This window comes from Myripristis murdjan, chromosome 8, assembly GCF_902150065.1.
Source record: "Myripristis murdjan chromosome 8, fMyrMur1.1, whole genome shotgun sequence".
Taxonomy (NCBI): Eukaryota; Metazoa; Chordata; class Actinopteri; order Holocentriformes; family Holocentridae; genus Myripristis; species Myripristis murdjan.
The window spans coordinates 28184477-28198624 of record NC_043987.1 but is presented as its reverse complement, the minus strand read 5'-3'; the positions used below and the strand labels follow the sequence as shown (position 1 = coordinate 28198624).

General features: G+C 42.8%; 1 protein-coding gene across 2 annotated transcripts; it reads right to left on the bottom strand.

Annotated features, from left to right (window-relative positions):
• Window positions 1-992: 992 nt before the first annotated feature.
• On the bottom strand, window positions 993-13598 carry LOC115363986 (cytohesin-2-like). Of its 2 annotated transcripts, XM_030058364.1 has the most exons (14): window positions 13533-13598; window positions 12148-12230; window positions 11754-11818; window positions 10606-10672; window positions 7843-7961; window positions 7670-7750; window positions 7092-7204; window positions 6618-6766; window positions 6298-6409; window positions 6109-6185; window positions 3334-3399; window positions 2931-3079; window positions 1752-1841; window positions 993-1665 (listed from the first exon to the last, which is right to left on the bottom strand). In XM_030058364.1, exons 1-13 carry the CDS (start codon window positions 13570-13572, stop codon window positions 1763-1765), a joined length of 1200 nt encoding a protein of 399 aa, XP_029914224.1. In that variant the 5' UTR covers window positions 13573-13598; the 3' UTR covers window positions 993-1665; window positions 1752-1762. The 2 variants fall into 2 exon arrangements, with proteins under 2 accessions (XP_029914224.1, XP_029914223.1); XM_030058363.1 differs by having other exon boundaries at window positions 993-1841.
• Between the last annotated feature and the right edge of the window lie 550 nt (window positions 13599-14148).

Below are 14148 nucleotides of genomic sequence, written 5' to 3'. Positions count from 1 at the left end.
AAGGTGAGGACTTGTATTTTGCACTTGAGACTTTTTTTTTTATTCAGTTGTCATTGAAGCTTTGCGAGGAGTAACAAAGTGATGACAGAAATGAAAATGTGAAACCTTGATGACCACTTGATGACGACAGTAAATGTACATTTTCTCACTAAAAGGTAATAAAACGACAGAAAACAACAGATGATTCAGTGGGTCTGGGTAATTAAACTCTCTCTCTGTCTGACGTAACACAAGGTGAGCACAGTTTGGCGTGCGGCCCGGCTCTTCCAGCGAGCATTTTGTCTCAGAGTTTTACGTTTTCAGTTCAATCTTATTTAATGGGTGTGAGTATGCAGCACATGCAGTGTAAAACTGGTGTTTCGCAAACGAGTGAACACACTCAAGCCCTCCTACAGCTGAAGAAAATATGGTGGGAAACTGTTATTGCAAAAAGCAAAGATAATTCTGCAGTTTTTCTTTTCTTTCTTTCTTTTTCTTTCTTTTTTTTTTTAAAAAAAACTAAAACAGCTCCAAGGAAACGGCAACCTCAAAGCAGAACCACAGCCCAGTATCTCAGCATCTCACACAAACACAACAGGAACTGCAGCACACAGGAAAAGACCTCTCTCTCTCTCTCTCTCTCTCTCTCTCTCTCTCTCTCACACACACACACACACACACACACACACAGGTGTCTTCTGAATCCAACAGTTAAAAAGCAGAAAGTCATAAAACAACCTCAGAATTGCTCAGAGCTTCATCATGAATTGTTACCCAACAGGTCCCAATCATAATTTACACACACACAAACACACACACACACACACACACACACACACACACACAAAACATTATGTGCCAAACTGAGAATGTGTGTTGAACATGAGCTTCCTCAGGACGAGTGTGAGGTTTGCAGCTTGCGAGACGTGATAGCCGAGCGCCATCTATTGGACAAACAGCCACACAAGCCTTACTCAAAAACTCATTTATTAGACCACAAACATCCTCAGTTCTCCACCAATTTACAGACATTTACTTAAATAAAACATTCAATCACTAAAGAAAACACTATGAATAATATTTACAAAGTGCATGTTCAAAAGAACTTAATACTAATTCAAACATACAATGTCTACTTATTCACAGAAACTAATTTCAGGACTTCAGAAAAGTTTTTTTTTTTTGTACTTTTTTTCAGTTGGGTTCAGAGGTTTACGTCATTGTGCTGTACAGATATGACTACTGTCATTTTTGTACAAATAATGGTAATTTCTGAAGAAGAAATTGCTGAGTTTTACATGAGAAAAAAACGAGGAAGTGAAATTACCAGAACTGAAGCGTGGGTCGCTTCCTGCCTCCCACGTGAAACTGTTGCTTTAATTTAAAGATTCATAGTTTCTCTGTACACGTCTTCATTTAAAATATGCCTCAACAAAGTGCCACATAATTATACATTTTGTGTCAATGTATTTTTGGAAGTCTTGCAGAGAGCCGAGGCTCCACAGTGTGCGGCGTGTGAGCCACACTGCATGGAGAAGTTGAGCTTTCACACTAAAGCAGGTTCATACAGTAAGGCAGCTACAAATAGTTTACACTTCTCTATTTACACGGAGCAGTTACATTGAGTGTCAGTTCCCAGGTTGCACATTTCTGTGAAACACTGTAATGTGGTCCTCAGCATGTTTGCATTTCTTCCTGTTTTTTCTTTTTTTTTTTTTCCCCTCTCACGGTGAATCCAGCAGCTCTGATCCCAGCTCAGATCGCTCCACCTCGTACTTCAGTCCTACGAGGAGGCGTTGCTGATGACTTTCCTCTTGCGTAGACTCACCAGGTCATAAAACGGGTCTTTAGTGACGCTTGCCCTGAGAGGGAAGAACGAGTTTCACTATGAAATTAAAGTCATCGAGAAAAAAGATCAACAAGAGGAGAATGCATAATAAAAATGTGCAATTTGATGGATTTGTTTGCCTCAGAATCAAATCCCTTCACTCTGATTATCCTCAATTTTAAAGACAAACTACTCAGGATTTTACTTTATCACAACATCGCTGGACTGACAAGCTACAGAAACATCCACCACCTCTGAGCCCCATCATGTTTCTTGATTATGGATGTTTTCCCTTTTTCCTCAGTGTTTAGCCGGTGGTGTGCTCAAGACAAATGGGAAACTTCCAGCTTGAAACAAGATGTTTTTTTTTTTTGGTCTGCTTTCAGAGCACCATAGCTGGAAAACTGTTACCCATCTCTCGCAAAAGACATGAAAAGGAGAAAACATGCTTGAGGTGTGCAGTTATTTTTCCCTTAATCATCAAACCACGGTTATTATTTTTTTTCTTTTACTCCTTGATCTACCAGCCCAGTCATGCACAGAGACTTGAAAATATGTTTTAAAGTTTTTTCACTGTGAATGCAGCCGTGTTAAGTCACCATAAACTAGGACAAGAGACTCCAGTTTCTGACTGAAAACGCTGACAGGCCGGTTGCTGTGACAGGACGAGGGCCCCTCCCTCCCACCAAAAACAGGCTCTCAAGGCAAAAAATCAGCACTATTAAACCGGAAATCTCCGTCACCCCCGTGTTTCAGGAGGTGTCACAACAAAGCGCCTTCTACTGCTAAGATGGAGCGGATTCATTTTGAGCAAAGGTGAACTGACAGGACTATTTCCTGTGCAGAGGCTATTTCTGGCACGACCTAACTGTATAGCTGATGGTCTCTGCCTTATTCTGTATATTGACTGATATTTTGGCGGTGCCTTGTTGAAAAGGCATTCAAAAACATTTTTTCCCGGTTTGAACGTAGGACGTTTCCCGGTTCCCAGTCGTCTTGAACGCACCATAGTGCTGGACTGTGTAGTTTGCGCTCCGTCCAGCTTCATTTTCCAGTCACTCTTGAACTATTTGAGTCACTTCCATCACATCAACACAAGCAAATGCTGCCCTGAGGCTCTCACCTGATGGCGTCGATCCAGTTGTCCCGTTCTTCTGCGTTCGCGGCGCTGAGCTTATAGGACTGGTGCTTCCCCTCCACCACCTTGCCTTTGTTTTCCGTCTTGCATGCCTTGATCTTCTGCCCCTTGGGGTTATATATCTCCAAACAGTACTATTCACACACAGAGACACACACAGACATGCACACAGACACACACATTATCATTAGTGTGCGTTTCTCCTTCACGCTTATCTTAATAGTCTCTTGATAGCCTCATTAGTCACTAATGTGCTGCACAGTCTGTTTGTGTTAGAAGTGGATTTAAAAGCCTCTGTGCGATACCATTAAGCGGTGTGACAGCTGATAACGGTGTGTGAGGAGGGCATTTCTCCATTGACCGTCAGAGCAAAGTAGTGATGATGTACCTGTTTAGCCGAGTCGGGTCTGACGCACAGGTTCTCCAGAGGAATAATCCCGATTGGGTCCTTATCCTGAAGGAGAGAGAGAGAGAGAAAGAAAAAAGAGAGGGAGAGAGAGAGAGAAATGTACAGAGAGATGAGAGCTTTGGTCAAACATAAAGATGGAATTATTATTAAAGAATAGGTTTATTATTGTGTTAATAATGTTGACACCCATCATCTGTACAACCTCGCCAGCCGCTTTTAGAGAAGAGAAACTCTCCGCTCGGCTGCAGCCCCTTGCTAACCCTGAACCCAGTCCAACAGGGACGCCCTTTTTGGAAAACAGGGAACTCACGGCCCGGTCAAGTACATCTTGAAACTGTCCACTCCAAAGAAATAGTTGCAAACGCTTGCAAACGAGTTATATTTAGCTTTTATGATGACTTGGCAAACGCTGCTTTCACGGTAACTTGGTGCCGCTGAGTTTCCACTGAGTGTATCTCGACAACATGGCCTTCGCGGAGTCAGTTCAGGAGGAATGGATGCTCTTTTCTTTGGTTTTCCCGGTGCAGGGAAAAATCCAAAGTTTCCTCCCCAGGTGTGCATGCAGTTTTCCTGAGTGACGCTTTTAGCTCATTTCCACTATAAAGAGCCGTGCCGTGAAGGGCCGTGCCGGGCTGAGCCCAGCACGGCCCTGTTTGGCCTTGGAGTGTTTCCACTGCTTATGGTACCAGCGGGTCGGCGTCATACAATTATGACGTTGTTATAGTAACAGGAGGAGCTGTCAGTTGTTAGTCTACATTAGCTTTTTGCCACTTTTTTTAATGGACAAAATCTTGTTTGAATAAAAAAGCCAACGGCCGGCAGCAGGTGGGCTGGTCGCGGCACCGGTCAGCGTCAGGCGGGTCGGCCTGGTGTCGCGGCCGGCCGACTGGTGTCGCGGCCGGCCCGCTTGACGCTGACCGGTGCCGCGACCGGGCGCCTGATGCCATCATCATCATCATCTTCACAGATGCTCTGCCATCTGCGCTTAGTGGTCACATTTCCATTTCCATTTGTAAGAAAAATGTAAACTAGGCTTCACAACAGAAAAATCCAACAAAAAACTCAGCAAGCAAATCAGTTTCTTCCATAATCTCTCCAGAAACTAAAGTTTGTAAATAATAGCCCACTGGCTGAAGGTTTAATGGTTGACACTTGTCACTTGTCAGTTTGTAGCAGCCCGGTTAACTGACATTCTAATGGACCAATCACGAAGGAGATCATATTTAGGCCCGCCTCTGCGGGCCCGTTCTAACCGGGCCAGCACCAGATGTCAAACCGGGCTGAAATCTTTCACGATTGGTTCCCGGAACCAAGCGGGCTGGTGTAGTGGGAATGAATGCGGAACCGTGAATTTTCACGGCACGGCGCGGCACACTACTATAGTGGAAAATCGCTAATAGTGCGCCGTGTCTCGAGGTCTGTCAACACCACGGCACAAAAAAGGCACAGCGGTGTCTGCGCTTCCTGAGATTGCTCAGGAAAAACGGACTGAATGAAAACCTGGTGGCTTTTTGTCGATCCTCGATGGAGAGTTTTCTGTCCCGCTGCATCGCCGGGTCATACACCGGCTACTCAGCTGCAGATAAAAGCAGCTCTTTCACAGGACCTTAAATACAGCACTAAAAATCACCGGCTGCCCTTTTCCCTCTCATGGCAGGACGGTTCACACCCTGACCTCCACCCGGTTGACCCGCTGACCTCTGGCAGGCGCTGCAGGTCACTCGAAACACAACCAACATGACTCATGAATGAACAGGTAGTGTAAGTTCATTATGTCCTGAGTAAATTCCCGAAGAGTTTTCTTTTTAAGGACAAAATTTTAAAAAAACAATTGTTTTACCTTGACAGTTTTGGCGTGAATCTTCCTGATGAAGGTGAAAGATTCACGCCGAAACTGTCAAGGTAAAACAACTGTTTATTTTTTTAATTTTGTCCTTAAAAAGAAAACTCTACGGGGGTCATGAATGAACAGTTTCTTTCCCAACTTCATCAGAAAGTAATACATTATCATTCTCGTGAATTTCACACAGTGCAACAATCATCATCTATTTAACCGCAATATTTCATATTACTCCGGTTTATGATACATACAATCATCGATGCACTTTACTGTTTCATGTATATTTATTTATTTATTTATCTATATTAGGAGTTGTGCTGTATGGCTGTGCAAGGCTACGTTGTATTGTGTGTAACCTGTCTGTTTTTTGTTTTGTTTTGTTTTTTTCAAACATGAATAGCACTCCAAATTTTGTTGTATTTACAGTACAACAACAATAAAGACTTTCTATTGTATTGTATTGTTGTAGGTTGGAGGTGCACGAGACATATTCTGCGAGGTCAAGTGAATGCAGCATCAGCGAACTCAGCAGCAGGGCGGCGTGTGGATGCACACGAGGCAACGTGTTTTTTGGAAACGCTGAAGAAAAGTTGTTAGAAAGCAGCGTTTGCAGTTTGCGTCGTTTTGGGGTGGATGATCTCAGATTCATTTTGATGTGCTGTGAGCTTCTTGTTTCCAAAAAGTTTGAACGTTTGAAAAATGGTTGAAAATGCTAATTGAGGCTGAAGTGGAGGGCCCTGTTGGACGGCGTTGGGGCTCTTCACTAAAGCTTACGGTATAAATGATGAAATAAGTATAAATGACAGGTGCCAACATTTTAATAAAGCCCGGGTTCAAAAATACTGAAAAGGGGGAATCCCGTGTTCATTAAGTGTAACGACTGTTATTTTCAGTTCCCTTGTTAGCCTACTTACTGTGGTGTATTCAAAGTAGTACAGGCAGCTATCTGTCAGAATGAACCACCTCCTCTTCCAGGTTTTGACCCGGCCACCTGTGAACGCAACGCAACAGCATTTTGGTCACGCCGCATGCCCCCCGTGCATGAAAACCTGCAGTTAAACTAAACATATACAAAAAAAAAAAAAAACAACCGCTCCTCTCACCCATTTTGAGGAGCCAGCCTTCCCTGTCCGGGTTAAAGAAGGTGTGTGTGAGGTCGTTCCCGTCATCCTCGGGGATTTTGAACGGCTCGCTGCGAATGCTCTCGTACAGTTTCTGAGGAACATTTCAAGACACAGCAGCAGTTTCAGCCCAGAAGCTCTACCTACTCATTTTCCAGTTTTGCATTTGTTTAAACACTTCATTTAGATCATTTTCCTCGCTTAATGTCCTGATCAGCATTAGTATTTTTTTTTTTTCTTTTTTTTTTTTTTTGACATCATCTGACCAGCATGTGAGACAGACAGGGGGAGGAGGTGCTGACCATGAGCAGCTCCCTGGGCAGGTCCTGGCCGTTGTTGATGCCTCTGTTCATGGAGATGAATCGCTCCAGGTTGGGCTTGTCCTTCACGTTGGGGTTGTGGAGGCTGGTGTTGAGCATGATGATGGCAAAGGACAGGATGTAGCAGGTGTCTGTTATGAGTTCCACATTACACACACACACACACACACACACACACACAAAAAAAAACACACAAGTGAGATTTTCCAGTTCTGCATCATTATCATTGCTTCAGCAGTATAAATTGAACCCATTAAAAATAATAGCTTTTCCGTGACTGTATCCACTAAGCAAAACATATTAAATGATTTCTGTTGACGGCAAATGGCACGATTTCTAGGAGCGTCTCAAATCCCCCCAAAAAATGTAAGATGCAAGTAAAATTAAGAGCAGCAACGATGAGGAAATTTCACTGGTGGTAACGGACCTTAAGGTGGGCAAAAAAAATGCATGTACCTGTTGACTGGAAGACCCCGGCGTTGCATTCGCAGTAACGCGTTGCAAAGGCCTCCATCATCCGGTCAATCTTCTGCGCCTCTCCTGGCAGGCGGAAGCTCCACAGAAACTGCCTGCGAGACGACGGAGGATTTAGTGTCAGCAAAGGTCCCAAGGCTTAAAAAAAAACAAAAAAAACGCTGACTTTCACAGTGGATTACACACTGCAAAAACTCAAATCTTACCAAGAATATTTGTCTTATTTCAAGTCAAAATGTCTTATTTCTAGTCAAAATATCTCATCACACTTAAAATAAGACGTGATCACCTAAGAAATAACTTGTTTTTAGACAATTTTTCAGAAACAATGTTTCAAGTGAATTTTCACTTGTTCCACTGGCAAATTTTGCCAATGAAACAAGCAAATTTGTCTAAAAACAAGTTATTTCTTAAGTGACCACGTCTTATTTTAAGTGTAATGAGATATTTTGACTAGAAATGAGACATTTTGACTTGAAATAAGACAAATATTCTTGGCAAGATTTTGAGTTTTTGCAGTGCATATAAAGGTCATGGGCCCGTAATGACGCGACACAAACCTCAGCGCCTGCACCAGATTCAGGTCGGAGAACTCATGCAGGCCCACGAAGGCTTGCAGTATTTCGAGGTGCATTTCCTCCCTGCGTGACGGACAAAACAAATCGTATAAGCCGTCACATTTATTATCACCATCCACCGTCCAAAGCGGCTTTATCGCGGCCGGATACCGCACCTCTCTCCCAGGAAGTTTCCTATGGCCGTCTTGTTTAGTCCCTCTTCTTTGTAGAGAAACTCGGCCACCGCCTCTGCTGTCCACTTCAGCAGGTTATTTTCAACCAGGTACGTGATGCCCTGGAAACAAAAGGGGGGGCAGTGTGTTACGATAGCATGAACACATTTGGAAACAGGATGCCTGCAAATTAGAAACCTGCAGTTTTAGTGTCTCATAGTGTATAGCAGTGCAGAAGATGACCATGTGTTGATTCTGAGTGGGTCCACTTTGTCAAAAAGCAAATCTGTCAGCTTTCAGAGGGTTAATAGTGCATGAATGGTGTGTGGATTACTCACTTCTCATTTTGGAAAATCAAATTTAATGGCTCTTTAGTTTAGTTTAGCCCATGTGTGGGCCATGACTTGAACGGATGTGGACCTGAGGCTACCCCAGCTGGCATACAGTGTCCTTTAAGCGATGTGAACAAGTGCTGTTTGTCTTGTTTGTCTTGTTCCCACTGATGAATCCTGACAACAAGATTTTAAATGCACAATCCTCTTCTGACCCTGTTGATGGGGTAGGCCCTGATCACACCGCTCATCTGCCTGGATGGCTCTCTAAAGTTTTTGTCTCTGAGTAACGTTGTATAATTGAAGTAAAACAGAAGACGGAGCGGGTTGCTTAAACACTGCGGGCTGTCACCTCTCACTCTCGGAGGGTTTTCACAGCCTTATCGGCTAAATAAAACCCAGCATTTTGAGAGTGAGCTCTGGGTGAGCGGCGCCTTGTGTCAAACTGAGTTCAGTCCACTTAAAGACACTCTTAACCCTGAGGAGCTTGAAAACATTTTCTGGTGGTACTCCTCCAGCGGCTTGAGTGGCCACAGGCCTGGCGACTTTGTTCAAGTCTTGTCTCTTATTGAGGGGGCAAGCAGAGAGGGAAGTCACTGTGGTTAAGTGGCATCCTGCGCTTCTGCCCCACTTCAGGGAACAGGATGCGGTTTTCTCGCTATTGCTCTGCCTCTGCCTTTGCCTCAGTCGCTCCGCCTGTGCTCAGCTTGCAGCTCTGCAGATCATGAGACACGTCACTCAACGCGCATCCGCTCATACATCAGATTGTAGTCTCTCGCTGCTTTGCGGTTGACTCTTTCAAACTCAGACGTGCTGGGATGATAAGTGAGTGACGGCAGAAATTCGTCTATCACGGTACAGGACACAGCTGACAGGACGTGTCCGTGTGTGGTGGCGAGTCTTATGATGTGCAGCATGATAGGGGGCACAGTGTGCACCAGAAGGAACGGATGGCCTTATTGACTTTCCTCACATATATATCCAGTATTGTGTGAGACTGCACACACACACACCGCTCTATAGGTGCTTTCACACTCTTGACGTCTCACACCTGAGTTCAAACCTGCCTCTTTGCTCTCACCTGCTGGTTTGGAGACGGCGTTTTCACACTTATTATTTCCAACCTGGGCTGAGGAGACATGCAGTTTTTATGGAATTTGCCAAATGTAACATGCTGTGTAACAAAGCCTGCATTTCATAGCACGAAAAGGCCTCTAGAAATAAAAGTATTTCAGTGATTTAGCCCGCTAATGCTGCCACTGTTGTCATGGTAACGTCAGCTGTTGTGAGCCGCTCCTCCAAACAAAACACCGAGGGGGACCTGCAGCTTCCCGCCGAGCTTCCATCGCCTTGCTGGAGGAATTAGGACGTCTTTATTCGCTGAGGTGGGGTGAAACGGTTTTACATTTTAAAACTGCACTAAAACACTAGATTAGCTGTAAAATACTTAAAAAATTTTACTTCATCATAGATTAAGGATCCACACTGTGGTCTCTCTGATCATGGTTTAATGTATTTAAAGGTTGAAGTTCTTGGAAGCCACAACATTTCACCATAGACTAAGATAACAAATTTAAAAAATAAATAAATAAATAATAGAGAAACCGGAAGCCTTGATCACCTCAGTGGTTTGACTGCCACCACAGGGTCAGCTCCACCCCCATTGTTCCCACTCTACACATTTTATTCTGTGAAATTGCGTCTCTCTCTGGGGTTAAAAATTTCCACCGTGGTCCCAGGCAGGACAGACTTCACACCTGGGTTAAAGTGTTCGCCCCGCGCTGAAAACGAGTGTGAAACGACCTGTGTTCTCACTCAGGCCGACTCACTCCGGGACCGAAAATGCGAGCGTGAAAGTGTCTTACATCGGCGCGGGTTAGATTTGAGTCACATTCCAGCCTGATCCATTCAATGTCCCATTTGGACCGTTTAAAGGGGAAACAAGGGGAGCTGCTGCTGTCCCGCCGCACAAAATGAAGCTGACGTGTCTGTTGGGCGTCGATCGGTGCCAGTTACTCAATGATTAATTTGTCATTTTCTGAGATTTCTGGCTTTCAAAAGTCACTTTCCATCCCATGCTGTCAGAATGAAACCCCCCACCCACTGAGGTGCAGCAAACTCCTCATCTACCTCCCACCCGCTGGCATTTGCAGCCACCAAACAAGTGAAGCAGTTCCATTAATCCACTAATCTCTCATCTTTTCTATGAAGAAGCTGTTGATTAGATGTTGAATTTGGTCAGAATTGTCCTTTAACTGCATTGTCTGTGTAAACTACAGGCCAAGCTCACGGTGTTTTGAGTGTGTCTGTGTAGGAGGGAAGATGTGGTCATCAGTAAGTCATAGATTACTAAATATCCTTTTAAAGAGTGGAAAGTGTTAGGAAAGCCGGTGTTTTCGCCATGCGTAATTCCAGCCCCGCAGCGTGAGCTCACCTTCTTGGGGTCCATGTTGAATTTCTTTTTCCCACGGAAGAATTTCCTGTTCCTCGCCATGATTTTTCTGCGAGGACACAACAATGAGACAGACTTTTTACTTTTTCACATGATTGTGTCATGATCAGGCGGTCCAAACCAACAGCTACTGACGCACTGTGAGGTTTTGGTGCCGGTAATTTACAGCTTACATGTACATGTATTACCACCTTTGTCATAGCACTTACCAAAGAAACAGGAAACTCTGCCACACACTCACACCACCACACGAACTGGCTTGCAAAATGTCACAAGAGCCTTTTATCTGCCATTTCTTTACTAACTCAGACTTAAGACTATATGTAGGTGTGAACGCCACAAATTCTCCTCCATAATCCCAGGCAGTCGCCCAGCTGGAGGCCCTTATATGATCTGTGTGACCTGATGCACATTTAGGAAGGTTTTTCATGCGAACATAGACAGGTGAGATGATGCTGTAAGTTGAACTCAAAATCTTACCAAGATTATTTGTCTTATTTCAAGTCAAAAATGTCTTATTCCTAGTCAAAATATCTCATTACACTTAAAATAAGACATGATCACATCAGAAGTAACTTGTTTTTAGACAATTGTCTCTTGTTTCAAGTGAAAATTTGCTTGAAACAAGTGAAAATTTGCTTGTTTCATTGGCAAAATTTGTTTCTTGTTTCTAGCTAATTTTCACTTATTTCAAGTGAATTTTAACTTTTTCCACTGGCAATTTTTGCCAATGAAACAAGCAAATTTTCACTTGTTTCAAGCAAATTTTCACTTGAAACAAGAGACAATTATCTAAAAACAGTTTACTTCTGAGGTGATCATGTCTTATTTTAAGTGTAATGAGATATTTTGACTTGAAATAAGACATTTTTGACTTGAAATAAGACAAATAATCTTGGTAAGATTTTGCGTTTTTGCAGTGCAGAGGCCTGGAGTCACCATTGTCTCTGGAGGCGATTTTGTAGGCTAAATTTACAATGTATGTGACTGACTACAATAAATTGGTGTTCATTCATTGTCACACTGTGCGTTTCTTCTGGTGTGGGAGTCTAAATTGTGTCAAAGAGCCACTCAGTGAGGGGAAGAGGGCCTGCTGACTCAGATGATCTGTGCAATTTGCTCCAACTTACTTCTGCTCAATGGATTCTGTGTTCTGCATTGCTGTCCGGGCGCCGCTGATCTCCAACCTCAGCTTCTACAGGAGGGAGTTGAGAAACAAAACAAGACAAAAAAAAAAAAAAAAAAAAAAAAAAAAGTGACGTTAATGTGGGAGCAGTTGAAGGTCACCAGCTGACTCAAACTGTTGGCACACAGCTCATGGCCAGGCTATTGGAAAAAAAAAAAAAAAAAAAAAAAAGTTATGAAAACCTGTCCTTTGTGTTTGACAGAATATTTTGGGTGTACAAAATGCACCAAACACTTTCACAGCTTTGGACACTGAAAAGAGTCTGCTCAAATCGCCGCTGGTGGGTGGGATGAAGGGGAAATTGGAAAGAGACCTTGGTCGGATAATCGACACAGTACCTGAATGTCATCCAACAGGTCGCTCTTGTGAATCTTGATTGCTTCGCTCTGCCTCCTCTCCACCGAGGTGAGTTTTGGTGGAGCTGTGGGACGGCAACAGCAGCAGTTATGGGCTAGGACTGACAGCATATATATATATACTGTACATACGATTAGGCTGCTGAGTCAATGGACCGTTGCTGTAGATTGCCCTGACAACATCCTCCACACCAACACATGCTCACAGCTTCACCCTTCACCGGTTAGAGAAGTGGTGAACGAACGAGACAGAAACAGGGTTAAAAATAATCACTTCTGCCTCTGATGTTAGCTACAGCGCAGCCACATTATTAAAACGTCTGTACATACGCAATGGGTTTATAAAGATACATATTTTCATCTATATTAACTGTGATATGCAACATTTTAGATTCAGCAACTTATGTGTCACTATTCAATGTGCATAATCTATCCATAATACCAGGTCCCCACTTACACTCAATGGCCACTTGATCATGTCCGCTCGTACAGTCTAATGCAGCTCAATGCAACAGCTCATAAATTCTACCGTTTAACAAAGTTTACAATGTTCAGTTTGTGTTGACATTGTGGAGAATGTCTAAATTTAATTCTATGTTTATTATTGAGGTTGAAGTTTGCAGAGGTCTTGTACTGGACTGCATTATATTGAGAGATGTTTCCAATTTTTTGTCCTCCCCTATTTATATAGAAAATGTGGGACAGAATATTGGAAACACCTCTCAATAAAATGCAGTCCAGTCCAACAGCAGCACCAACTATGAGCTCAATGCCAAATATAGAAGTGAATGAACACCTCTACTACTGTGACAAAAAGACAAGCTGAGCATTATAGGCAGCAGAGAAGGAAACTTTATGGCACAACAATTGAATTTAAACTGCATTAGATTGTACAGGTGGACCTAATAAAGTGGCCACTGAGTGTACACACTTTAGTGACATAAATAAAAAAAGAAAACAACATCATAATGAGAAAACAGCTTCATATAAATACACAGTAAACTATATATTGCGGATAAAAAATCATGTCAGTATAATAAAAACAACAGAAGCAAGACAGAGGCAAGACAAGAAAAAAAAAGAAATTATTTTTTTGCAAAGCTCTTTACAATCCTGTCAGCAGCATGAGTATACATATTAATTTCACTGAAAATTAATAAATACCTAAAATAGCGTGTTAAACATCAGTCCAATATGACTGGAAAATAACAAGGGCATAACTGAGCTACCTTGACCAAACTCTTTAACTTCAGTACGGCTACACTAATTCATCTGTACGTGTGCATCATCTCTCAGCAAGTTTGGAGCTACTCCAATATTAATTTATATATTGAATTTTATGCTCAGAGGTAAGATTTAAAGCTTACCTTTGCCCCAGAGGAAGCTGTCTTTTCTCTGGCATGCCATGTTGTTGATGTTGGACAGCGACTGTGGCTGAGCAGGAAACTTACAGAGGAAACTTACAAACTTACGGCGGTGGGGCCGGCGCTGCCATATCAAGATATCTGAAACTGCAGGGACTCAGATGGCCACCATGAGGAGTTTTTCACCCAGTGAGTCCTGACAGATTACAACATTACATGACGTGCTCGGCAAAATGATGAAATGGAATTTTTTTTGTGCAATTTTGTGCTTGTGTGCATGTGTGTTTGTGAAAGGGAAGCTATTTAAGGAATATCACAAATCACATATTTTCATTTCACCTATGAAAACAGTGAGAGCAGGAGACATTCAGTCGTTCATGATAATAACATTATTATAAAAAAAATACAGTGCTTTGCAACAGAAAACAAGATGAACTAAGATAAAACAGAGTATCAAATAAGAAGCAAAGAGAAATGAGAATAATAAAAAAAAAAAAGACACACAAAATTACATCAGGGATAACACAGGGCATACAAAATTGACTTTACAAGAAGGTGAAGTGAAGAAGCTGAAAGTGTGCAAATGTGCTTTGAGAAGTGCTCTGATGTCCTGAAAATC

Bases quoted from the DNA above. Each gene is read 5' to 3' on its own strand.
- LOC115363986 (XM_030058363.1), bottom strand. From the start codon at position 13,572: ATGGCATGCCAGAGAAAAGACAGCTTCCTCTGGGGCAAAG. The intron at 7,205-7,669 runs GTTTGTGTCGCG...GTCGTCTCGCAG, and splicing joins AATCTGGTGCAGGCGCTGAG to GCAGTTTCTGTGGAGCTTCC. The intron at 1,842-2,930 runs GTGAGAGCCTCA...CTTCCCTCTCAG, and splicing joins AACTGGATCGACGCCATCAG to GGCAAGCGTCACTAAAGACC.